The 27,464-nt window shown below is 46.7% G+C and overlaps 1 protein-coding gene across 2 annotated transcripts in view; it reads left to right on the top strand.

Moving 5' to 3' along the window:
• LOC118385363 (calcium/calmodulin-dependent protein kinase kinase 2) overlaps positions 1-26,168 on the top strand; it is a 28,601-nt gene extending 2,433 nt beyond the window's left edge. For both annotated transcript variants that reach the window (XM_052521510.1, XM_052521509.1), the window contains 15 exons: positions 4,062-4,616; positions 5,964-6,011; positions 8,136-8,189; positions 9,208-9,259; positions 14,037-14,170; positions 14,483-14,519; positions 14,761-14,782; positions 14,917-15,008; positions 19,288-19,487; positions 19,591-19,644; positions 19,782-19,855; positions 19,942-20,029; positions 20,116-20,247; positions 23,212-23,324; positions 24,534-26,168. In XM_052521510.1, coding sequence (XP_052377470.1) covers positions 4,116-4,616; positions 5,964-6,011; positions 8,136-8,189; positions 9,208-9,259; positions 14,037-14,170; positions 14,483-14,519; positions 14,761-14,782; positions 14,917-15,008; positions 19,288-19,487; positions 19,591-19,644; positions 19,782-19,855; positions 19,942-20,029; positions 20,116-20,247; positions 23,212-23,324; positions 24,534-24,606 — 1,674 coding nt within the window. In that variant the 5' untranslated portion in view covers positions 4,062-4,115 and the 3' untranslated portion in view covers positions 24,607-26,168. The remainder of the gene's footprint in view (positions 1-4,061; positions 4,617-5,963; positions 6,012-8,135; positions 8,190-9,207; positions 9,260-14,036; positions 14,171-14,482; positions 14,520-14,760; positions 14,783-14,916; positions 15,009-19,287; positions 19,488-19,590; positions 19,645-19,781; positions 19,856-19,941; positions 20,030-20,115; positions 20,248-23,211; positions 23,325-24,533) is intronic.
• The last annotated feature ends 1,296 nt before the right edge of the window (positions 26,169-27,464 follow it).

Below are 27,464 nucleotides of genomic sequence, written 5' to 3'. Positions count from 1 at the left end.
ATCTAACTGCTTAACACAGAATTGTATTTTTTGAAACACTTTTTCTTCTAATCTTTACAGGAAAATAAGATACATTTCACTGCAGCTAATGTAGAAGGAAAATCTGTGTACATTTGCAAATACTGTGCCAAATCATATGTGAAGAACGCAACGAAGATGCAGAATCATCTGGCCCAGTGCATAAAGTTCCCACAGCGCTCAGAACAAGCAACCTTTGACAAAAGTCCCTATACTTCTATTCAAGGTGAAAATGGTGAATCAGACACCATATCGATAGCAACAGCTCATGGTCCTCCTGGAATCAGAAGTTTTTTTGACTCAATAGAGGAACGTAGTCAGAGAAATGCTGATGAATGTCTTGGTCTAGCTGTGTATGCAACTGGTTCACTTCTGATGCTCACAGGCAATGTGTATTGGAAGAGATTTCTGAATGTTCTTTGCCCAGCATACACACCTCCAACCAGACATGCTTTATCTACTAATTTGCTGGATGCAGAGTTCAAGTGCAGGTCAAGAATTAACTACATCATCTCCACCCCTCAATCAGTATTCTACAAGAGCACAGACACAAGGGACAACAGACACACCGGTCTCTACATTGCAGATGAGCTGAAGGCAGTCATCAATGACCTTGGACCACAGAAGGTATTTGCACTGGTGACAGACAATGCTGAGAACATGAAGGCTGCTTGGTCTAAAGTGGAGGAGTCCTACCCTCACATCACACCCATTGGCTGTGCTGCTCATGCATTGAATCTGCTCCTCAAGGACATCATGGCACTGAAGACAATGATACACTCTACAAGAGAGGCAAGGAAATGGTTAGGTATGTGAAGGGTCATCAAGTTATAGCAGCAATCTACCTCACCAAGCAAAGTGAGAAGAATAAGAGCACCACATTGAAGCTGCCCAGCAACACTCGTTGGGGTGGTGTCATCATGTTTGACAGTCTCCTGGAGGGGAAGGAGTCTCTCCAAGAAATGGCCATATCACAGTCTGCCGATATGGACAGCCCCATCAAGAGGATCCTCCTGGATGATGTACTTTGTGGGAGAGAGTGGTAAGCAGCCTGAAACTCCTGAAACCTATAGCAGTAGCCATTGCAGATTGTTGGAGACCATGCCATCCTGTCTGATGTTCAGACTCTGCTTGCAGATGTAAGAGAAGAAATCCGTACTGCCCTGACTTCTGTGGCCAGTACACGCCACAGCTTACATGTTGGACCCCAAGTACGCTGGCAAGAGCATCCTGTCTGGTGTAGAGATCAACAAGGCCTATGGTGTCATCACTACCATGTCTCTCCACCTTGGCCTGGATGAGGACAAGGTTATTGGCAGTCTGGCGAAGTACAGTTCCAAGAAAGGGCTTTGAGATGGAGATGCAACATGGCAGTCGTGCCAACATATCTCATCAGCCACCTGGTGGAAGGACTTTGTGTATCTGAGGCTCTTTCCCCTGTTGCCTCCATCATCCTCCAAATCCCACCAACATCAGCCGCCTCAGAGCACAACTGGTCCTTGTTTGGGAACACACACACCAAAGCACGCAACAGGATGACCAATATAAGGGTTGAAATATTGGTGACCATCCGGGCAAATTTGAGCCTGACAATGAGCCATCCTCAACAAGGTTGGAAAGTGACAGTGAAGATGAGGCCTCAGAGTCTGATGTTCAAGAGGTGGACATTGAGGAGGTCCAGGGAGAAGACATGGAAGCCTGAGAGGAAGACAATCAAAGCTTTAGTTTCTGGACTATCATTTTACAGTATAGAACCTGAAGCTTTGGTTATCATTTTACAGATGTATGTTGAAACTGTTTTTGGGAGATGCGATGGATCATTGGGGATCAATATTCCCTTTCTTTTGTTCAGTGAAACGGTCCCATGTGAAGAGTCAACTCATTTAATTAAAGTTTGTGACTAAATTGTTTTTTGTATTTCTATAGGAAGGATTTAATCATTTTCAATTATGTCTACTTATGATAACGTAAAAGGTTTATGTTTACCTCCCGAGTGGCGCAGTGGTCTAAGGCACTGCATCGCAGTGGTCTAAGGCACTGCATCGCAGTGGTCTAAGGCACTGCATCACAGTGCTAGCTGTGCCACCAGAGACTCTGGGTTAGAGCCCAGGTTCTGTCGCAGCCGGCCGCGACCGGGACACCCATGGGGCGGTGTTCAATATGCCTAGCGTCCGGCTTAGGGAGGGTTTGGCCGGCCGGGATATCCTTGTCTCACCGTGCACTAGCGACTCCTGTGGAATATTCCCCAAAATGAGCAAACCCTTGTCGTGAAGCCATTCATATGATGTTAGGTTGCACAGGACATTCCTATAATGTTAACAGAACACCTGGTATAGGTTCTTTAAATTAACTTATGGTAGTTGTCTGGGATGTTGCTAGAATATTCCTTGTGATATTCACATAGGTTGCACAGTTTAGTTTAGTCAACATGGGAGGGAACAGTGCTCTGCTCTGAAAATAAAGAAGTGGCAGTTCGTTGTTTATTCTCTGTTGAAACTGGCCCCTGTTTGATATTGTTATTGTGTTGTTACTTGGTAACGAATGATGGAGGAAGATTCCCAAGGGTTCCACGTCATGTGCTGGATATGTCTCTCTTCTTCAAAAGAGAAACACACAAGAATCACTGCTCCAGCCTGTTTTCCCCTGGTAACACTGGGGCCACTAGCTCTTTCAGTTGGTGGCTCCAGCCTGTTTTCCCCTGGTAACACTGGGGCCACTAACTCTTTCAGTTGGTGGCTCCAGCCTGTTTTCCCCTGGTAACACTGGGGCCACTAACTCTTTCAGTTGGTGGCTCCAGCCTGTTTTCCCCTGGTAACACTGGGGCCACTAACTCTTTCAGTTGGTGGCTCCAGCCTGTTTTCCCCTGTTAACACTGGGGCCACTAACTCTTTCAGTTGGTGGCTCCAGCCTGTTTTCCCCTGGTAACACTGGGGCCACTAACTCTTTCAGTTGGTGGCTCCAGCCTGTGATTAAACATTTTGTTGCTGGGTCACACAAACAGTAATCGCCTTGTAAAGTTACTCACAGTGAAATAAGCAGTTGAAGCAACAACAAAGTGTTTCCCCACTGAGAAAAGAGGCTGGAGAAGTCGGGGTCCATTTCAATTCATTGAAGTACACTGAAAACCACATTTTCAATGTTTTTTAATTGGAATTGAGGTTTGGTTTACTTTCTGAATTGACCCGGAATTGAAATGGAATTGACCCCAACCCTGGTGTTGAGTAGGAGATGTAATGAGGCAGGGGTCATTGGTGAAGTACAGCAGGTACCGTCAGGGAGAAAGGCTACAGAGAGCCTCTACATAAGCCTAGACAACAAAACCTGTCGGCTTTGACTTCACAGTCTATGGGGCCCACTCAGTTCGCACACACTGAGCTCCAATCCCCTCAACACCATGTCAGGAATGATCCTGCCGAGAGAAACCGCTCCGTCTTTACCCCCCTTGACGGGCAGAGTCAACATCAGAACAGATCATGGACCCAGATTGGGTTGTGACCAGGGGGGTGTACTTGAGATAGAGGTAAACAACCTTGTTTGGCTGGAATAGTTAACCTAACCCCCTATAGAGACTGGGAGTCCAACCATTCTGAGAAGTTGTGACTGATTCTTGCCCTGTTTTGAGGTTGTTAGCACATGGAGAAGCAGTATGCTAGTACGTTGCCTGGCCTAAGTTCAAACAGCTGTAGGTTGATTTGGTTCTGAAGAATGTTTATGAAGTTGCTTTGTGTTTGCGTCATCTTGTTAGGATTTGTTTGTTGGCACCTCGACTCGTTTTCAGTTGAAAGAGCTAAGATAATGTTGCAGGTTGGAATTCCAAGTGTGTCTGGCTCATTTTACGTTTAACAGTCGCCCTTGTCCAGAGCAAGGTACAGTTTTGCTCTTTTGCCCTTTAGCAAGGTCAGGACCAAGGCTCTGTGTCTGTCTACAGACCTGTGTTGTAAATGATAACGACAATGTCTGACATTTAGGCTTTTTCATTGTTCATCAAGTCCTCTGTGTTGAAAAGTGAAATATGATTTTTATTTTGTGTTTTTTGCTTTTAGTGCTCTGCTCTCCTGAGGAGCAGCGACATACAAGCTCTGGGGCCAGTCGTTGTCATGTTTCCATGCGTTTCCTCCCGGCCCTCTGCTGAGCCCCCGTCGCCCTGCGGTCATGTCTCCCTGCCCACACACACTCACACACAGCCCCTGCCTGACCTACTGTGCAGCTGCCCTGCCCCGCAGATGAACCCTCACCCCGTTCCAGACTACATGGAGTCCCTTATCGTGGTGACCGAGTACGAGCCCAAGGGAGGTGATGAGGTGGAGGACATGGAGTGCTCTGAGACGCCCTTCAGAACCCACTCCTGCGACCTGCTGTCCCACTCTGTGGGCCACACCGAGGCCCTGTCCCCTGAGCCCCAGGGTCACAGGGGAAGACTAAACCTGTCAGACCGGAAGCTGTCCCTGCAGGAGCGCTCCCAGACGGCCTCGTCCCCCAACGGGCGCTACATCTACCCCTCGCTGCCCTACTCGCCCATCACCTCGCCCCAATCCTCCCCGCGGCTCCCCCGTAGACCCACCGTGGAGTCTCACCGCGTCTCCGTCACTGACCTGCAGGTAGGCAACGCCGCCACAGCCCTTCTGCCCTTTAGCCCCCCTGGTCTTTGGAATAAAAACACAATTTTGTGTTAGTCAAACTCTATGAACACACATCAGCTGAACTTGTGTGTTTGTCTCCAGTGGTAAATGAAGCAGCATACTGGTATAAAGGTTGAGCCTATGTGAAGGTAAGGTCCATGGTGTTAGTAGATGCCAGCTCACTCCCCAGTAGATCTCAGAAGCTTGGACCAGTAGACTCCCTGTAGAGATGGCCTGTGTCCCAAATGGCACCCTATTCCCTGCACAGTGCACTACTTTTGACCCGAGCCCTATGGGACCTGCTATTTGGGATGCAGACATGGGCTGCATTCCACACATTTAAAGGCACACCCTCCTCCACTTACCCTCGCCTTATGGTCCTTGGGGGAATCCCCGCCGCCATCGGTCCAAACAATTAGCCAAGCAAGAAAAGTTGGCAACGGAAACCCCTCAGCCCTGGTTTGTGATCGAGTGTTGGAGTGCACATTTCTATTCACTCCGGGGGCCTGAAACGCCCCAGAATTCTATCTGCCTTGATTGGACATCTGCTAAGAAAAGTCATTCAACACTTAAAACCAACATCCATATGGAGAAGTCAACATACCAGTCTTAAGTAAAATCAAATGTAAATAAGTTAGAAATTGTACTACTAATGCACACCATGGCACAAACACGTCTCGTAAAAGTAATAGTTTTTTAGTTTGGTTCGCTTTTGGAAACCTTATCTCGCCCATACAACTTTCCCCGACTTGTACTTTGTCATTTCCCATTTACCTGATATCGTCGGATGGCTAGTTTTCGATGCCTGTGGAAGTGTTGTCTTCTATCCAAGATATGAAATTCAACGAGTGAGGAATTTCCTGGGCAAGGGCGGTCCATTTAAAATGAATGAATTCCTCCCTTGCCCTGCAGGTATAACTCATCGTACGTCATGATACGTCGACAGAAGTGTCCACTTAATTTGAGGGCGGAGGGGAGAAGGTGTGTCTTCCACATGTTTGGAATGCAGGCATGATCTCTCTGCTTGCTAGGCTGTTACCCTGCTAGGCTGTTACCCCTAGACGTTACGGGATAAGAACTAGCAGAATCCATTACTCGTGAATGGTACATGCTTATATATATTTTTTATGTTTAGTCATGCTGACGTCTGGTAGTTTGTTTTCCAAGTTGAAACAAAAGGAAGGTTTTGTTAGTAAACATATTGCTTTTACATGGATTGTTGGTTCTAATGCTACACCTCGTGTGGTTCTGGCAGACCAAGAAAATGCATTAGTCATGCAAAGATGTCAGTTTCTCTCTCTCTCTCTCTCTCTCTCTCTCTCAAAGGACTGCGTGCAGCTCAACCAGTACAAGTTGAAAGATGAAATCGGAAAGGTACTGTTGTCGCTCCTCAAAGCACTTCACCATTCCTCCACCGTTCCTTCACCATTCCTCCACCATTCTCCTCCACCATTCTCCTCCACCATTCTCCACCATTCTCCTCCACCATTCCTCCACCATTCTCCTCCACCATTCCTCCACCATTCCTCCACCATTCCTCCACCATTCCTCCACCATTCCTCCACCGTTCCTCCACCATTCCTCCACCATTCCTTCACCATTCCTCCACCATTCCTCCACCACCACCATTCCTCCCCATTTCCACCATTCCTTCACCATTCCTTCACCATTCCTCCACCATTCCTCCATCATTCCTTCACCCTCCACCACCATTCCTCCACCATTCCTCCACCATTCCTTCACCATTCCTCCACCATTCCTCCACCATTCCTTCACCATTCCTCCACCATTCCTCCACCATTCCTTCACCATTCCTCCACCATTCCTCCACCATTACTCCACCATTCCTCCACCATTCCTCCACCATTCCTCCACCATTCCTCCACCATTCCTCCACCATTCCTCCACCATTCCTCCTTCACCGTTCCTTCACCGTTCCTCCACCATTCCTCCACCATTCCTTCACCATTCACACCATTCCTTCACCATTCCTTCACCATTCCATTCCTCCACCATTCCTTCACCATTCCATTTCACCATTCCTCCACCATTCCTCCTCCATTCCTCCACCATTCCTCCACCGTTCCTCCGTTCCTTCACCATTCCTCCACCTCCACCATTCCTCCACCATTCTCCCTCCTTCACCATTCCTCCACCATTCTCCTCCACCATTCCTCCCATTCCTTCACCATTCTCCACCATTCTCCTGTTCCTTCACCATTCCTTCACCATTCCTCCACCATTCTTCACCTTCATTCCTCCACCATTACTCCACCATTCCTTCACCATTCCTCCACCATGTAGCCTTCACCATTACGTAGAATGTCCATGACCATGGATACTCTAAATGGCATATTATTATTATTATATTATTACTCCACCATTCCTTCACCATTCCTCCACCATTCCTCCACCATTCCTCCACCATTCCTCCACCATTCCTCCACCATTCCTCCACCATTCCTCCACCATTCTTCACCATTCCTCCACCATTCCTCCACCATTCCTCCACCATTCCTTCACCATTCCTCCACCATTCCTCCACCATTCCTCCACCATTCCTCCACCATTCCTCCACCATTCCTCCACCATTCCTCCATTCCTCCACCATTCCTCCACCATTCCTCCACCATTCCTCCCATTCCTTCACCATTCCTCCACCATTCCTCCACCATTCTCCTCCACCATTCTCCTTCACCATTCCTTCACCATTCCTCCACCATTCCTTCACCGTTCTCCTCCACCATTCTCCTCCACCATTCCTTCACCATTCACCCTCCACCATTACTCCACCATTCCTCCACCATTCCTTCCTTCACCATTCCTCCACCATTCCTCCACCATTCCTTCACCATTCCTTCACCATTCCTCCACCATTCCTCCACCATTCTTCCACCATTCCTCCACCATTCCTCCACCGTTCCTCCCGTTCCTCCACCATTCCTTCACCATTCCTCCACCATTCCTTACTGTGCGTGTTAAAAAAGTCGGAGGGGATCATTAAGGACACGGTTGCCGTCATTCTCACTTCTCCCTGCCAGCCTTGTCCTCATTTCAAATTGCCTAAAATCTGTGTCCCAGGGAGAGTTAGAGGAGGATGAGAGGCTGGTATAAATAGCCCGAGTCTCCTCTCTCCTCGGGCAGATTGGGTCTGTTCTGTGTGAAGCAGTAGACAATGGGAGCCTCAGGATGGGTGAAGTTGGAGAGAGTTCTGACTGCTGTCTAAAGTGTCTGTGTACATGTGTGTGTGTGGTGGAAGGGGGGCGGGGAGATTTACATTTTTACTGTACTTGATTTGAAGCAGCTGGTTCTCATTGAGAGTACTCGGCCCACACATTTCCGGTGGGTCAGCTTGGGATAAATACTGTGTGTGTGCGTGGGTGGGTGGGTGTTTGTGTGCGTGTGTTCTTTTGAGTGTGTACTGTAGGTTTTTATTTGTGTGGATGATTGACAGCTACTGAACGTCACACTGCCTGTGCTCTCCTGTTCTCTGACAAGGGCTCTTATGGTGTTGTCAAGCTGGCCTACAATGAAGACAACAACACTTATTACGTGAGTCCTGCTGGCCATCTTACACACACACACACACACACACACACACACACACACACACACACACACACACACACAGTGGCGGTTTTAGCATGTACAGTTTACATATGGAACTTTACATACACCTTAGCCAAATACATTTAAACTCAGTTTTTCACAATTCCTGTCATTTAATCCTAGTAAAAATTCCCTGTCTTTAGGTCAGTTAGGATCACCACTTTATTTTAAGAATGTGAAATGTCAGAATAATATTTTGAGATAATGATTTATTTCAGCTTTTATTTCTTTCATCACATGCCCAGTGGGTCAGAAGTTTACATACACTCAATTAGTATTTGGTAGCATTGCCTTTAAATTGTTTAACTTGGGTCGAATGTTTCGGGAAGCCTTCCACACACTTCCCACAATAAGTTGGGTGAATTTTGGCCCATTCCTCCTGACAGAGCTTCTGTAACTGAGTCAGGTTTGTAGGCCTCCTGGCTCGCACACAAGTTTTCAGTTCTGCCCACAAATGTTCTATAGGATTGAGGTCAGAGTTTTGTGATGGCCACTCCCAATACCTTGACTTTGTTGTCCTTAAGTCCATTTGGAAGACCCATTTGCGACCAAGCATTAACTTCCAGACTGATGTCTTGAGATGTTGCTTTAATATATCCACCTAATTTTCCTGCCTCATGATGCCATCTATTTTGTGAAGTGCTCCTGCAGCAAAGCACCCCCACAACATGATGCTGCCACCCCCGTGCTTCACGGTTGAGATGGTGTTCTTCGGCTTGTAAGCCTCCCCATTTTTCCTCCAAACATATCGATGGTCATTATGGCCAAGCAGTTCTATTTTTTGCTCCAGCCATTACCACGAGCCCGTCCTCCCCAGTTAAGGTGCCACCAACCTCCTGCGATGTGCACGGGTTTGTAGCATGTAACGACAATCCCCTTTACTGTACATCTCTCCATACTTTGATGTCAGACCTCTTTCCCTCTCCTCCCTCTCTCCCTCCTCCTCCCTCTCTCCCTCCAGGCGATGAAAGTACTGTCCAAGAAGAGGCTGATGAGGCAGGCAGGTTTCCCACGTAAGTACTGAGCCTGAGGCATATGGTCAATCCAGCAGAACACATAGACTATTTATTTATTTATTTATTTATTTATTTATTTATTTAACCTTTATTTAACTAGGCAAGTCAGTTAAGAACAAATTCTTATTTTCAATGATGGCCTAGGAACAGTGGGTTAACTGCCTGTTCAGGGGCAGAACGACAGATTTGTACCTTGTCATCTCGGGGATTTGAACTTGCAACCTTCCGGTTACTAGTCCAACACTAACCACTTGGCTACGCTGCCGCCCCGGGTATTCTAGGACACTACAGTAAGACTTTGCTGCTGTAGACCAGTGGTCACCAACCTTTGCTGAGTCCAGATGCCAAGATCTACCGCTCAGATAACAAAACATGTACCTATTGAAAACCGTTTTGTAGCAATGTGGTTTGTAGTAGGCTACATCACTGCGTGTTGGCTGTGCTTGAGTTACCCTGCCAATGTTTTTCTCAGACCATTTTGAAATTATATATATATTTTTAATGTAGCTACATGACCATGATAATTTGTTGTATTACATTCAGCACAGCTGCAGTGCAATATCTGGTTGTATGTGAGTTTTAGTAGGGATGGTTGTCCTCATTCATGGTCAGCTGCAGTGCTGGTTGTAGGTGAGTAGAAGTAGGGATGGTTGTCCTCATTCATACAGCTGCAGTGCTGGTTGTAGTGTGAGTAGAAGTAGGGATGGTTGTCCTCATTCATACAGCTGCAGTGCTGGTTGTCCTCATTCATTACAGCTGCAGTGCTGGTTGTAGTGTGAGTAGAAGTAGGGATGGTTGTCCTCATTCATACAGCTGCAGTGCTGGTTGTAGTGTGAGTAGAAGTAGGGATGGTTGTCCTCATTCATTACAGCTGCAGTGCTGGTTGTAGTGTGAGTAGAAGTAGGGATGCACATTTTATGGCTTATAAAGGTTTTGAACAAAGTATTGACCGTGCTGAATAATGACTTAAACATGAACTTACTCATCAGTGCTTTGCTGTATTCGTTGACTCTCTCTAGTCATGGTTTTGAAATCTCTCGGTATCAACTTTGCTGTCCGTTCGAGGTTTCTTTTCACAGTCTATGGCTCGAGGAAACTGTGCAAACACAGTGATCTGAACTTTCTGATTGGCCAGCTGTAGGCCTATAGGTACACTTGATTTGCTCTCTGGGCCTGCCAGGTAGGCAGAGTTCTACGTTCAGACACATGAAATGGTTCAAAATGGGAAGACTTTGCCTTCCCGGCACTAGGGCTACTGAATCAAGTGCACCTACCACCAACAGAACTAGGGATGCTGAATCAAGTGCACCTACCACCATCAGCACTAGGGCTACTGAATCAAGTGCACCTACCACCAACAGAACTAGGGATGCTGAATCAAGTGCACCTACCACCATCAGCACTAGGGCTGCTGAATCAAGTGCACCTACCACCAACAGAACTAGGGCTGCTGAATCAAGTGCACCTACCGCCAACAGAACTAGGGCTGCTGAATCAAGTGCACCTACCACCAACAGAACTAGGGCTGCTGAATCAAGTGCACCTACCGCCAACAGAACTAGGATGCTGAATCAAAGTGCACCTACCACCAACAGCACTAGGGCTGCTGAATCAGTGCACCTACCACCAACAGTGCTAGGGCTGCTGAATCAAGTGCACTCTACCACCAACAGCACTAGGGATGCTGAATCAAGTGCACCTACCGCCAACAGAACTAGGGATGCTGAATCAAGTGCACCTACCACCAACACTTTGCCTTCCCGGCACTAGGGCTGCTGAATCAAGTGCACCTACCACCAACAGTGCTAGGGCTGCTGAATCAAGTGCACCTACCACCAACAGAACTAGGGCTGCTGAATCAAGTGCACCTACCACCAACAGCACTAGGGCTGCTTAATCAAGTGCACCTACCACCAACAGAACTAGGGCTGCTGAATCAAGTGCACCTACCACCAACAGAACTAGGGATGCTGAATCAATTGCACCTACCACCAACAGAACTAGGGCTGCTGAATCAAGTGCACCTACGGCCAACAGAACTAGGGCTGCTGAATCAAGTGCACCTACCACCAACAGAACTAGGGATGCTGAATCAAGTGCACCTACCACCAACAGAACTAGGGCTGCTGAATCAAGTGCACCTACCACCAACAGCACTAGGGCTGCTGAATCAATTGCACCTACCACCAACAGAACTAGGGCTGCTGAATCAAGTGCACCTACCGCCAACAGAACTAGGGCTGCTGAATCAAGTGCACCTACCACCAACAGAACTAGGGCTGCTGAATCAAGTGCACCTACCACCAACAGCACTAGGGCTGCTTAATCAAGTGCACCTACCACCAACAGCACTAGGGCTGCTGAATCAAGTGCGCCTACCGCCAACAGCACTAGGGCTGCTGAATCAATTGCACCTACCACCAACAGTGCTAGGGCTGCTGAATCAAGTGCACCTATCGACAACAGAACTAGGGCTGCTGAATCAAGTGCACCTACCGCCAACAGAACTAGGGCTGCTGAATCAAGTGCACCTACCGCCAACAGCACTAGGGCTGCTGAATCAAGTGCACCTACCACCAACAGCACTAGGGCTGCTGAATCAATTGCACCTACCACCAACAGAACTAGGGCTGCTGAATCAAGTGCACCTACCACCAACAGAACTAGGGCTGCTGAATCAAGTGCACCTACCACCAACAGCACTAGGGCTGCTGAATCAAGTGCACCTACCACCAACAGAACTAGGGATGCTGAATCAAGTGCACCTACCACCAACAGCACTAGGGCTGCTGAATCAAGTGCACCTACCACCAACAGTGCTAGGGCTACTGAATCAAGTGCACCTACCACTAACAGAACTAGGGCTGCTGAATCAAGTGCACCTACCACCAACAGCACTAGGGCTGCTGAATCAAGTGCACCTACCACCAACAGTACTAGGGCTGCTGAATCAAGTGCACCTACCACCAACAGCACTAGGGCTGCTGAATCAAGTGCACCTACCGCCAACAGAACTAGGGCTGCTGAATCAAGTGCACCTACCACCAACAGAACTAGGGATGCTGAATCAAGTGCACCTACCACCAACAGCACTAGGGCTGCTGAATCAAGTGCACCTACCACCAACAGAACTAGGGCTGCTGAATCAAGTGCACCTACCACCAACAGCACTAGGGATGCTGAATCAAGTGCACCTACCACCAACAGAACTAGGGCTGCTGAATCAAGTGCACCTACCGCCAACAGAACTAGGGCTGCTGAATCAAGTGCACCTACCGCCAACAGAACTAGGGCTGCTGAATCAAGTGCACCTACCACCAACAGCACTAGGGCTGCTGAATCAAGTGCACCTACCACCAACAGAACTAGGGCTGCTGAATCAAGTGCACCTACCACCAACAGAACTAGGGCTGCTGAATCAAGTGCACCTACCGCCAACAGAACTAGGGCTGCTGAATCAAGTGCACCTACCACCAACAGCACTAGGGCTGCTGAATCAAGTGCACCTACCACCAACAGAACTAGGGATGCTGAATCAAGTGCACCTACCACCAACAGCACTAGGGCTGCTGAATCAAGTGCACCTACCACCAACAGCACTAGGGCTGCTGAATCAAGTGCACCTACCACCAACAGAACTAGGGCTGCTGAATCAAGTGCACCTACCACCAACAGCACTAGGGCTGCTGAATCAAGTGCACCTACCACCAACAGAACTAGGGCTGCTGAATCAAGTGCACCTACCACCAACAGCACTAGGGCTGCTGAATCAAGTGCACCTACCGCCAACAGAACTAGGGCTGCTGAATCAAGTGCACCTACCACCAACAGAACTAGGGCTGCTGAATCAAGTGCACCTACCGCCAACAGAACTAGGGCTGCTGAATCAAGTGCACCTACCGCCAACAGAACTAGGGATGCTGAATCAAGTGCACCTACCACCAACAGCACTAGGGCTGCTGAATCAAGTGCACCTACCACCAACAGAACTAGGGATGCTGAATCAAGTGCACCTACCACCAACAGCACTAGGGCTGCTGAATCAAGTGCACCTACCACCAACAGTGCTAGGGCTGCTGAATCAAGTGCACCTACCACCAACAGCACTAGGGCTGCTGAATCAAGTGCACCTACCACCAACAGCACTAGGGCTGCTGAATCAAGTGCACCTACCACCAACAGAACTAGGGCTGCTGAATCAAGTGCACCTACCACCAACAGCACTAGGGCTGCTGAATCAAGTGCACCTACCGCCAACAGAACTAGGGCTGCTGAATCAAGTGCACCTACCACCAACAGAACTAGGGCTGCTGAATCAAGTGCACCTACCACCAACAGAACTAGGGCTGCTGAATCAAGTGCACCTACCACCAACAGCACTAGGGCTGCTGAATCAAGTGCACCTACCACCAACAGCACTAGGGCTGCTGAATCAAGTGCACCTACCACCAACAGCACTAGGGCTGCTGAATCAAGTGCACCTACCACCAACAGCACTAGGGCTGCTGAATCAAGTGCACCTACCACCAACAGAACTAGGGCTGCTGAATCAAGTGCACCTACCACCAACAGTGTGAAAGGAATTTATAAAAAAATAGGAACGCAAGGCTTTATCGTAGTTTTTTTTGTTACAGAAATGTTTGGTGATCGACTAGGAATGCCTTGGAGATCGACCAGTTGATCGCGATCGAACCGGTTGATGACCACTGCTGTAGACTAATCAAACCACTACACTTTCTCCCCTCCCTCCCCCCTCCTTCCTGTCCACCTGCAGGGAGACCACCCCCCCGCGGAGCCAAAGCAGCCCCCGAAGGCCCCCCTCAGCCAAAAGGACCGCTAGAACGGGTCTACCAGGAGATTGCCATCCTAAAAAAGCTGGACCATCCCAATGTAGTGAAGCTCGTGGAGGTGAGGCTCTACAATCTGGATGGTGTTTGTCCTCTTAACACAAGCTGCTGTGTTTTGCCAATGCATAATACATGAGCAACACATTGTGTCACTGTTTTGAGTTCAGTGTTATTTTCATGAGACAGGAACCTCCCTGCTTCAATTGTTTTGTCAAAAATGTCATACAATATTATTGTGACTGCTCGTTGGCACCGTGGCACTGTCAGTGATTGCAAGTGGGTTTGTGTTTACAACAGACTACTAGGATTGTAGTGTGCTGTCGGTCTAGTATGTGTGCTCCTCTGAACCTGCGTCCCTCTCTTCTCCTGCCAGGTTCTTGACGACCCTGGTGAGGACCATCTGTACATGGGTAAGATTGGCCTGATTCTGCGCACACACACACACACACACACACACACACACACACACACACACACACACACACACCGATAGATATCCCTTCAGTTCACATCACACAGGCACTGTTCAACATCGTTATGAGGTGTGAAACACACAAGTCCCACTCACAGATTGGATCATTTTAATCACGATAACGAACTAGCTAAAGCGTTGGTGATGTAGTAATGACGGCGTCTCTGTTCTTTTTACAGTGTTCGAGCTGGTCAAAAAGGGGTGGGTCAATCCTCTTGCTACTGTAATCAGTATAAGCTGGAGTGAGCTCAGTCTCGTTGACCGCTCAATTTACTGCTCTCTCGCTGTGTCCGTTTGTGTGTGTGTGTGTGTGTGTCTGTCTCGCTCGCGCACAGGGCTGTGATGGAGGAGTTGCCCACGGACAAGCCGCTAAATGAGGACCAAGCTCGCTTCTACTTCCAAGACCTAGTCAGGGGGATTGAGTTCTGTGAGTGGGTTCTCTTCTCTAATCACAGTGCTGTCTGTGCTCTCCCTCTCTTTGTTGCTGCACACCGGTAGCTCACCTGTGTTCCCTATAAATGCTGTTGTGAATGAAAAAGATTTGCACCCCCACCCTGGCTGGGAAGCCGGAACATCTGTGTACGTGACCCCTGACGCTGTGACAATAATACAAAGGAAGTAAGCTTCCTCTTTTTGAGTGTGGACCCATCACACCTTTTTGAGTGTAGACCCATCACACCTTTTTGAGTGTAGACCCCATCACACCTTTTTGAGTGTAGACCCATCACACCTTTTTGAGTGTAGACCCATCACACCTTTTTGAGTGTGGACCCATCACACCTTTTTGAGTGTGGACCCATCACACCTTTTTGAGTGTAGACCCATCACACCTTTTTGAGTGTAGACCCATCACACCTTTTTGAGTGTAGACCCATCACACCTTTTTGAGTGTAGACCCATCACACCTTTTTGAGTGTGGACCCATCACACCTTTTTGAGTGTAGACCCATCACACCTTTTTGAGTGTGGACCCATCACACCTTTTTGAGTGTAGACCCATCACACCTTTTTGAGTGTAGACCCATCACACCTTTTTGAGTGTGGACCCATCACACCTTTTTGAGTGTGGACCCATCACACCTTTTTGAGTGTGGACCCATCACACCTTTTTGAGTGTGGACCCATCACACCTTTTTGAGTTGAGTGTGGACCCATCACACCTTTTTTGCTTGTCTGAGTTTGTGGGTTTTACCACCCAACATTTGGGAGAGCACAATGGTCTTCTTCTGATTAGCTGCTCTTCCTCTCCTAAGACACCCACTGCCTCCTTTCCACAATGCACATAATCACAATAGCTTTCAGTGGCATTATTGCACTCAAGCACAGTGTGGCACCCTATTTCCTATATGGGGCTCTGGTCAAAGTAGTGCACTATATAGGGCATAGGGTACCATTTGGGACTATATCCTATATGGGGCTCTGGTCAAAGTAGTGCACTTATATAGGGCATAGGGTGCCATTTGGGACTATTACCTATATGGGGCTCTGGTCAAAGTAGTGCACTATATAGGGCATAGGGTGCCATTTGGGACTATTTCCTATATGGGGCTCTGGTCAAAGTAGTGCACTATATAGGGCATAGGGTACCATTTGGGACTATTTCCTATATGGGGCTCTGGTCAAAGTAGTGCACTATATAGGGCATAGGGTACCATTTGGGACTATTTCCTATATGGGGCTCTGGTCAAAGTAGTGCACTATATAGGGCATAGGGTGCCATTCGGGGCACCCAGGCTTATCACAAGCTCTGTCTTCTACTAGAGCAGTACACACAGAGAGATGGAGAGAGATGCACTGTAAGAGTACTTCAAGCAGCACTCAAACCTCTCTTCCTCTCCCACATACAACAACTCAGACACCCCCCTTCACTTTAACACAGAGTCCTCCTTTCCCTGTATCTTCAGGAGGTGTTATATAGAGGTGTGTTTGTAACAGATTGAGATCGCACCGGAACAACTCAGCGCCGTTGAATCAGATCCTTTTCAGTGCTTAGTAGGTTGTCAAATCAAACTTTATTTGCCACACACTGCCGAATACAACAAGTGTAGACTTTACCGTGAAATGCTGACTTACAAGCCCTTAACCAACAGTGTAGACTTTACCATGAAATGCTGACTTACAAGCCCTTAACCAACAGTGTAGACTTTACTGTGAAATGCTGACTTACAAGCCCTTAACCAACAGTGTAGACTTTACCATGAAATGCTGACTTACAAGCCCTTAACCAACAGTGTAGACTTTACCATGAAATGCTGACTTACAAGCCCTTAACCAACAGTGTAGACTTTACCATGAAATGCTGACTTACAAGCCCTTAACCAACAGTGTAGACTTTACCGTGAAATGCTGACTTACAAGCCCTTAACCAACAGTGTAGACTTTACCATGAAATGCTGACTTACAAGCCCTTAACCAACAGTGTAGACTTTACCGTGAAATGCTGACTTACAAGCCCTTAACCAACAGTGTAGACTTTACCATGAAATGCTGACTTACAAGCCCTTAACCAACAGTGTAGACTTTACCATGAAATGCTGACTTACAAGCCCTTAACCAACAGTGTAGACTTTACCGTGAAATGCTGACTTACAAGCCCTTAACCAACAGTGTAGACTTTACCGTGAAATGCTGACTTACAAGCCCTTAACCAACAGTGTAGACTTTACCATGAAATGCTGACTTACAAGCCCTTAACCAACAGTGTAGACTTTACCGTGAAATGCTGACTTACAAGCCCTTAACCAACAGTGTAGACTTTACTGTGAAATGCTGACTTACAAGCCCTTAACCAACAGTGTAGACTTTACCATGAAATGCTGACTTACAAGGCCTTAACCAACAGTGTAGACTTTACCATGAAATGCTGACTTACAAGCCCTTAACCAACAGTGTAGACTTTACCGTGAAATGCTGACTTACAAGCCCTTAACCAACAGTGTAGACTTTACCGTGAAATGCTGACTTACAAGGTTAATATGGACCTTAACCAACAGTGTAGACTTTACCATGAAATGCTGACTTACAAGCCCTTAACCAACAGTGTAGACTTTACCGTGAAATGCTGACTTACTGTGGAAGCCCTTAACCAACAGTGTAGACTTTACCGTGAAATGCTGACTTACAAGCCCTTAACCAACAGTGTAGACTTTACCATGAAATGCTGACTTACAAGCCCTTAACCAACAGTGTAGACTTTACCGTGAAATGCTGACTTACAAGCCCTTAACCAACAGTGTAGACTTTACCGTGAAATGCTGACTTACAAGCCCTTAACCAACAGTGTAGACTTTACCGTGAAATGCTGACTTACAAGCCCTTAACCAACAGTGTAGACTTTACCGTGAAATGCTGACTTACAAGCCCTTAACCAACAGTGTAGACTTTACCGTGAAATGCTGACTTACAAGCCCTTAACCAACAGTGTAGACTTTACCATGAAATGCTGACTTACAAGCCCTTAACCAACAGTGCAGTTCAGGAAGAAGAAAGTATTTACTAAGTAGGCTACAATAAAAAGCAACACAATAAGAATAACAAGCAGTTGGTGTTTGCGGGCAGAGGGTCACTAGTTGGAGCCGTGCTATGGACAGGGGTTGCTATGGATAGGGGTTGCTATGGACAGGGGTTGCTATGGACAGGGGTTGCTATGGACAGGGGTTGCTATGGACAGGGGTTGCTATGGACAGGGGTTGCTATGGACAGGGGTTGCTATGGACAGGGGTTGCTATGGACAGGGGTTGCTATGGACAGGGGTTGCTATGGACAGGGGTTGCTATGGACAGGGGTTACTATGGACAGGGGTTACTATGGACAGGGGTTGCTATGGACAGGGGTTACTATGGACAGGGGTTACTATGGACAGGGGTTACTATGGACAGGGGTTACTATGGACAGGGGTTGCTATGGACAGGGGTTACTATGGACAGGGGTTACTATGGACAGGGGTTACTATGGACAGGGGTTACTATGGACAGGGGTTACTATGGACAGGGGTTACTATGGACAGGGGTTACTATGGACAGGGGTTACTATGGACAGGGGTTACTATGGACAGGGGTTACTATGGACAGGGGTTACTATGGACAGGGGTTGCTATGGACAGGGGTTGCTATGGACAGGGGTTACTATGGACAGGGGTTGCTATGGACAGGGGTTGCTGTGGACAGGGGTTGCTGTGGACAGGGGTTGCTGTGGACAGGGGTTGCTGTGGACAGGGGTTACTGTGGACAGGGGTTACTGTGGACAGGGGTTACTGTGGACAGGGGTTACTGTGGACAGGGGTTACTATGGACAGGGGTTACTGTGGACAGGGGTTACTGTGGACAGGGGTTACTGTGGACAGGGGTTACTGTGGACAGGGGTTACTATGGACAGGGGTTACTGTGGACAGGGGTTACTATGGACAGGGGTTAATATGGACAGGGGTTACTGTGGACAGGGGTTACTATGGACAGGGGTTACTGTGGACAGGGGTTACTGTGGACAGGGGTTACTATGGACAGGGGTTACTGTGGACAGGGGTTACTGTGGACAGGGGTTACTGTGGACAGGGGTTACTATGGACAGGGACTGTGAAGGAAGCGATACCGTTTAGCAGCACAGTGACGCTGGTTACAGAGGGGGAAATGAAAAGTAGTCACATGTATGTCTCGTTACCGTGAGAGCCTCTGCTAAATGACTAATAATACTGTGCTGTTGTTTTCCAGTGCATTACCAGAGGATCATCCACCGAGACATCAAGCCCTCTAACCTCCTGGTTGGGGAGGACGGTCACATTAAGATCGCTGACTTCGGGGTCAGTAACCAGTTTGAAGGGGCCGACGCCCTCCTGACCAGCACGGTGGGCACGCCCGCCTTCCTCGCCCCCGAGACCCTCTCCGAGACCAGGAAGAACTTCTCTGGCAAGGTGAATTGAGCGTCTGTCAGTGAGCTTCTCTCTGACAGTCCTTAAGGGCAGCTGTTATGAGGAAACGATGTGGGTTTTAAGTGAATTCTGTTTCTTCTTATAGGCATTGGACGTTTGGGCCATGGGAGTGACGCTGTACTGTTTCGTGTTCGGAGTGGTAAAACCTCTCCTCCTTACTGTGCTCTATATGTTACTACAATCCACAGCTGCATGATGCAATAGTTCAGCCTTATGACTGATACGCAACATGTTTCACCTGACGCGTTCTAATTTGAATGTGACTCCTGTCAACAGTGTCCCTTTATGGATGAGCGCATCATCAGTCTTCATCACAAGATCAAGACTCAGCCAGTGGAGCTGCCAGAGCAGTGAGTTCTCCAATTCAACTCTACTGAGAGGGGATACGATCCATGATTAATGAAGGACCCTAAAACTCTTGTTGTGGCCCCTACAGTTCAGACTTATCTGACGATCTGAAAGATCTGCTACTGAAGATGCTTGACAAGAATCCAGAGACCAGGATATCAGTACCGCAGATTAAGGTCTGCTTTTTCGTGATTTGTGTGTGTTTGTAATGCACTTAGTGTGTGTGGCTGCATCACGTTGGGCCTCTCTCTGCTCCCTCCAGGTGCACCCGTGGGTGACGCGGCGAGGAGCGGAGCCGCTCCCTCTGGAGGACGATAACTGCTGCATGCTGATCGAGGTGACCGAAGAGGAGGTGGAGAACTCTGTCAAACACATCCCCAGTCTGGCCACTGTGGTGAGTGGTGGGAGGAGAGGACACACACAGACCACACTGCACTGCCTTCATAGCTAGAATCTGTAGTTGATACTTCCTTTTTTGGGGACTTATAAATGAATGATATGTGCCCATTGATTCTTGAAGAATATAACTTATACAGTGGGGAGAACAAGTATTTGTCATTTTTATCATAGGTACACTTCAGCTGTGAGAGACGGAATCTAAAACAAAAATCCAGAAAATCACATTGTATGATTAAGTAATTAATTTGCATTTTATTGCATGACATAAGTATTTGGTTCATCAGGAAAGCAGAACGTAATATTTGGTACAGAAACCTTTGTTTGCAATTACAGAGATCATACGTTTCCTGTAGTTCTTGACCAGGTTTGCACACACTGCAGCAGGGATTTTGGCCCACTCCTCCATACAGACCTTCTCCAGATCCTTCAGGTTTCGGGGCTGTCGCTCGGCAATACGGACTTTCAGCTCCCTCCAAAGATGTTCTATTGGGTTCAGGTCTGGAGACTGGCTAGGTCACGCCAGGACCTTGAGATGCTTCTTATGGAGCCACTCCTTAGTTGCCCTGGCTGTGTGTTTTGGGTCGTTGTCATGCTGGAAGACCCAGCCACGACCCATCTTCAATGCTCTTACTGAGGGAAGGAGGCTGTTGGCCAAGATCTTGCGATACATGGCCCCATCCATCCTGCCCTCAATATGGTGCAGTTGTCCTGTCCCCTTTGCAGAAAAGCATCCCCAAAGAATGATGTTTCCACCTCCATGCTTCACAGTTGGGATGGTGTTCTTGGGGTTGTACTCATCCTTCTTCTTCCTCCAAACACGGCGAGTGGAGTTTAGACCAAAAAGCTCTATTTTTGTCTCATCAGACCACATGACCTTCTCCCATTCCTCCTCTGGATTATCTAGATGGTCATTGGCAAACCTCAGGCGGGACATGCGCTTGAGCAGGGGGACCTTGCGTGCGCTGCACGATTTTAATCCATGACGGCGTAGTGTGTTACTAATGGTTTTCTTTGAGACTGTGGTCCCAGCTCTCTTCAGGTCATTGACCAGGTCCTGCTGTGTAGTTCTGGGCTGATCCCTCACCTTCCTCATGATCATTGATGCCCCACGAGGTGAGATCCTGCATGGAGCCCCAGACCGAGGGTGATTGATCGTCATCTTGAACTTCTTCCATTTTTTTATAATTGTGCCAACAGTTGTTGCTTTCTCACCAAGCTGCTTGCCTATTGTCCTGTAGCCCATCCCAGCCTTGTGCAGGTCTACAATTTTACCCCTGATGTCCTTACACAGCTCTCTGGTCTTGGCCATTGTGGAGAGGTTGGAGTCTGTCTGATTGAGTGTGTGAACAGGTGTCTTTAATACAGGTAACGAGTTCAAACAGGTGCAGTTAATACAGTTAATGAGTGGAGAACAGGAGCTCTTCTTAAAGAAAAACTAACAGGTCTGTGAGAGCCAGAATTCTTACTGGTTGATAGGTGATCAAATACTTATGTCATGCAATAAAATGCTAATTAATTACTTAAAAATCATACAATGTGATTTTCTGGATTTTTGTTTTAGATTCCGTCTCTCACAGTCAAAGTGTACCTATGATAAAAATTACAGACCTCTACATGCTTTGTAAGTAGGGAAAACCTGCAAAATCGGCAGTGTATCAAATACTTGTTCTCCCCACTGTAAATGCCCACTGTAAATGTATCAGAACCCAACATATAAACTTGTTTTGCTCCAATGTTTGTTAACATCGTAAATGTAAACAGACACTGCACAGCCTCAAAACATGGTTTTAAACTATAATGTTGATATCCATAGCTCTGTTTATGAATTAAAGAGTGGTTATATTTCTCCAGGCCCATCCCTTAGTTTTTTACCAAAACGGGCATGGTAAACGCGTTGTTAATTGTTTCAGGATTCTAGCTTTAACGCGGGATTAAACATGATAGCGCGGGATTAAACATGATAGCGGGGGATTAAACATGATGGCGCGGGATTAAACATGATAGCGCGGGATTAAACATGATGGCGCGGGATTAAACATGATGGCGCGGGATTAAACATGATGGCGCGGGATTAAACATGATGGCGCGGGATTAAACATGATGGCACGGGATTAAACATGATAGCGCGGGATTAAACATGATGGCGCGGGATTAAACATGATGGCGCGGGATTAAACATGATAGCGCGGGATTAAACATGATAGCGCGGGATTAAACATGATGGCGCGGGATTAAACATGATGGCGCGGGATTAAACATGATGGCGCGGGATTAAACATGATAGCGCGGGATTAAACATGATGGCGCGGGATTAAACATGATGGCGCGGGATTAAACATGATGGCGCGGGATTAAACATGATGGCGCGGGATTAAACATGATGGCGCGGGATTAAACATGATGGCGCGGGATTAAACATGATGGCGCGGGATTAAACATGATGGCGCGGGATTAAACATGATAGCGGGATTAAACATGATGGCGCGGGATTAAACATGATGGCGCGGGATTAAACATGATGGCGCGGGATTAAACATGATAGCGCGGGATTAAACATGATAGCGCGGGATTAAACATGATAGCACTGGCTCAGAACTCACACTCAGGCTCATTTTGCAGCAGGCAGTCTCTTGGTGTACTGGGACAAGAGGCCACACTTTACCGTTCACAAAAGATACCTTATGAATGTTCATTCATTGATTTAATATCGTCAGTTTCCTTTCAGCTCTTTTGATAGTTTCATCTACAATTACTGTTGTACAGCTGGGTCGTTACACTGGTTACACAGAAGTTATAAAGTCATTAAACCACGAGGGCGAACTTGATATGAAGTGCTGTAACTAATAAACGACTGTTTGACCAGATAAAGTGAATGATAAACGTAGGACATTTGTTCACAGCCACTCTGCTCTGTGACAGGTGTCAAACTTAACCCATTCAAATGTCTCTGTCTCTGTAGATCCTGGTGAGGACCATGCTGAGGAAGCGCTCCTTTGGGAACCCCTTTGACTGGGGCCGCCAGAGAACCGAAGACCGAGGCACCGGTCTGTCTGCACCAGGACACGTGCTCACGTAAGTTCCCCTCTCTTAGGCCTTTTACACGGCTCTCTAGTCAGTAGAGAAACATCTTTTCTAAACAGTTAGGGTTGCAAAATATCTGTGTTTTTCTCAGGTTTTCTCAAAATCCTGGTTGTAAGGATTCTGGATTTTCTACTTATTTCCGGAACATTTCTGGAAAACCTGGCAATTTTAAGAAAGTTTCCAGAAATGTGCAATCCTACAATCACTTAATAATGTAATGTAGCTTCATATTGCAATAGAAAAGCTCAGTGTTGGGGGTTATCTTGTACATGGCTAATTATTCTTATCTTGCAAAATGGATTCTTAATTGTCATTAAATTATAGTAGGATGTCACGTAGATGGTGTTAAGATTTTCTTGTGATATACTCACTCGTCTGTGCTTGGCAACCTCTTAATCTGCCCCCCCCCCCCTGCCCTCCAGCAAAGGGAGAGCGGGCAATGTGAGATACTGCTACATTCATAGTAACCAAAGAAGGTAAAGGACTATGAGCCTGCCACTGCCTTGCCTGCCTATCTAGCTCAATACTATTCAAGTGGTATGAAACTCACTTAAGTCCATAGGCATGAGTGATGTTCGTCGTCAAGTGCTCCTGTGTAACAGATCAACATGCAGTCAAGGGAATTATTATAGCCAATACACAGGGGTACTTGAAACCATGTCTGGGAACCTCTTGCTGATCCCCAACTGGGGTGACACGAGGTTCCCGTACGACCAAGTGCAATCTAAGGTGTTTCTGGTCAAGTGTGAACTGAACAGCAATGAGCAGAGCAGAAACTGTCAAGTCAGCAAATTAGAATGAATCGATCTCATCCTTGGCCAAGCACTTATAGAACTGCAGCCTATAAACACTTTCCCTGTGAAAACCCTGATTTTAAATTTGGCCGAATATCTGTATTTAAGAAATGGGTCACGGATTCCTCCGCATGCAGCATCACAACACCCTCCTCCCTCCCAAGAACATTCCAGTGAACTACTCTGCTGTTGTTTGTTAAATCTCTGACCTGAATGTTCAACTAACAGCTTGCTAAGTTCCCTCTCTGCTCAATCTCTCCAGTTACGTAGCGAACAAGTGAACGGTTCCACTCAGTTTCCCAGCTCAACTGAGGTTAACTCGCTGTATCTCTACAGTGATAGAATTGACACAGGTACTTAGCACTGGTGGCTGTATTGAATTCTGCTCCTCCGGTTCGTTTCCTAGGAAACAAGAGAGCGGGGAGGGCATGAGAAGTATGGACCTGCCCTTGGTGGGCGAAGATGAGACTCTTTCCTGATGCGGTGTGGTTTCTCAGCGCGAGGGTGAAGGCATGCTAGCGAATTATGTTGGTTGAAGCCACTAATGTTTTTTGTGGAGGTGGACAGGACTGTTATAGGGATGATGAGCACCCTGATGAGCACCTTGATGAGCACCCTGATGAGCACCCTGATGAGCACCCTGATGAGCACCTTGATGAGCACCCTGATGAGACGGGACCCTTTTGGTGAAAGCTCCCTCCTGACTGTCACTCACTAACACCCATCTGTAATGCATGCTCATGTTTCTAGTCACAGGCTTCTGATATAAAGGTCTGTGTTTTAGCTACATGTGTTTCTCCAGGCCTCCTCCATTTGAAAAGGCTCTCACGTTTACTGCAGGGGTATGGGGGACGGGAAGGGGTGTTTGTGGACGGTTGTACATTTTCAAGGGGCGACCCCTGTCCCCCACGTAGCCCTGTCCCCCACGTATTAGTAGAGCAAGTTAGTTGACTATGATTGTCTGGACCACTCACCATCAATGTGGACAATTTTGTAACGATAAACAGGAGAGGTTTATTGAAACGAAAAATAGAGAGAGAGAATTTTTTTTTTTTACTTAATTCATGGTATGCATGTGAGGTTGTTTATTTCCCAGTGCAGCCATTGTTTACGCTACATAAGCTGCACAATCATAGAATTAGTTATCGATGCACAAACTATTTATTTTATTGATTCAGTCCTCACTGAAGGTTTGTTGTAAACTGTCTCCCAGTTACTACAACTGGTGAAGAGGTTTTTAAAAAAAGCTGCGTTTTCTAATGCATATACTGGTTAAACGTGTGGTGGGCCAAGAGTCCAAGGGGGCCAAGAGTCCAAGGGGGCCAAGAGGCCAAGGGGGCCAAGAGTCCAAGGGGGCCAAGCGGGCCAAGGGGGATGGGACAATGTTGAAGCTCAAGTCAAAACTAATGTGTTTGTGGCATGTTTGTTTCTGTAAGCTTTTTATAATAGATTGACGGGTGTGGTTTTTAAACCTCTCGTTTTCGGGACACCAAAAATAAATTAAATAGTGTATTTTGTAAACTAATAGCAAACACCTTTTAAAACAAGTGACTATTTCTAATTGCACTGTCATTGTGAAATGATAGGAATTATATTGTCTCTTACAAATGAATTTCACTCCCAGGCATATAGTGTGGCTGCAGACCTCTTGTACAAATCTATGCATGACATATCTGTTACGGAAGTGTTGGAGTTGGTTTGAATTAGATAAAGTTGTCATCAGATAAGGTAAGATACAAACGTGCTAGTAGAAGTCCGACATTGCCACTGGAGTGCAACTCTTTTTCCATGGCGGTCGAAGGATCTTCCTTAGTTGTCTTGTGGCATGTTTATTTTTTCTGTTTTCCTCTTGCCTTCTTTTTTTGTTGTTGCACGTAGTTAGACGGTGTTTGTGGTGTTTGTGGATAGCTACAGTCACTGGACATGCCCGTGGTTCCATAGTATATCTTTGAAACAACATTAATTCAACAATTAATGCTTCCAACATACAGATATTTTTCAGCACCAGCGTGTTGAATGTATGACGAAGGGTTTTTTTGGAGGGGGGCATTTCTTGCACGTCACTACTGTATCTTTAAACAATCTGAATTGTATGTTGTGTGTTTTTTAAGACCTATTACTTACTATGCATACGAAGTGTCACTCTGTGGTGCAGCGCTCCACCCTGTCATTGGTCTGTCGTGTATACTGTGTTGTCCAGTATCTAATTGAGGTCTCTGTATACAGTAGCTGACCGCTTGGTAATGGCAGTACCTGTTTGGGGATCTCACTGTTCAGGAATAATATTGTGGAATATTAAAATGAAGGAGAAGATACAGACTGTGACCTCAGTCCAGATCAGAAGCGGTGGTTAGAGAGCGCTGGGCCTGTAACCGAAAGGTTGCCGGTTTGAATCCCTGAGCCGACGAGGGAAGAAAATGAAATGACAACTTATTTTATCACTCCACATGAAAGTGCTCCCCTCCCCTTCATTATATCATAGAAGAGGTTGGGTTTGACTACAGGGCTGAATTAAATGCAACCCACGAAATTTGTATTTATACAAATGTATACATTATACATATATTTCATCTTCACTTTTTGTTTCAGTCTTTTTGTTTCAGTCTTTTTGTTTGTCTTTTTGTTTCAGTCTTTGCCCAATCTCATTGAAAGGGATAGGATTACCTTTGCTGTCCATATCACACAATGTACTGTAGCATAATGCCATCCATTGTAGTGAGAGCTTTGGTGCCTCTACCCAAATGCATGCCAACATACTATAAAAATACCATTGAATTGTCATAGCATAACAGAGCTTCTCACAAAACAAGAGCTCATAATGATTTAATCTATTGTATCCAGTTCATTATTTGAGTAAATTACAGTTATACTTTCTGCAATGTCTCCCGTCTCTGTCACATTATTTTTTGGGTGCTTTGCTGTCGGGTATTGTTGAAGCACTTGGTCACACGTTTTCAGGCCATCATAGGTAATGGCCATGCTGTATGAACATCAATTTATGTTACACAAGATGACCACCAGAGTGCGTCCTATGCCATTTCATGATACAATATGGACTCTGCATATTCACTGCCTCGGGTCAAAAATAAATGTCTCCAGCTGAATAATGCGTCGAGGCCTAATAGGTGAATGTATTATAAGAGTCGTATAAATCAGCTGCAAGCAAACTTGTTGAATGTCTATGGGGAATTAGTTTAACATGTGGAATAGGGATGTTATTCAATAAATCAAGAATGGTTCAGTTATTGCCGGGTTAACATTTTGGGAGGTCATCTAGACTTGCTTTGCAGAACACAGAAGTGAAAAGGTTATGAAAACAAACGGTTCTTTGGAATAC

The sequence above is a fragment of the Oncorhynchus keta genome, chromosome 6 (assembly GCF_023373465.1).
Source record: "Oncorhynchus keta strain PuntledgeMale-10-30-2019 chromosome 6, Oket_V2, whole genome shotgun sequence".
In the NCBI taxonomy this organism is placed as follows: Eukaryota; Metazoa; Chordata; class Actinopteri; order Salmoniformes; family Salmonidae; genus Oncorhynchus; species Oncorhynchus keta.
Note: the sequence above shows the minus strand (reverse complement) of the source record. Positions and strands in the feature narration are given on the sequence as shown.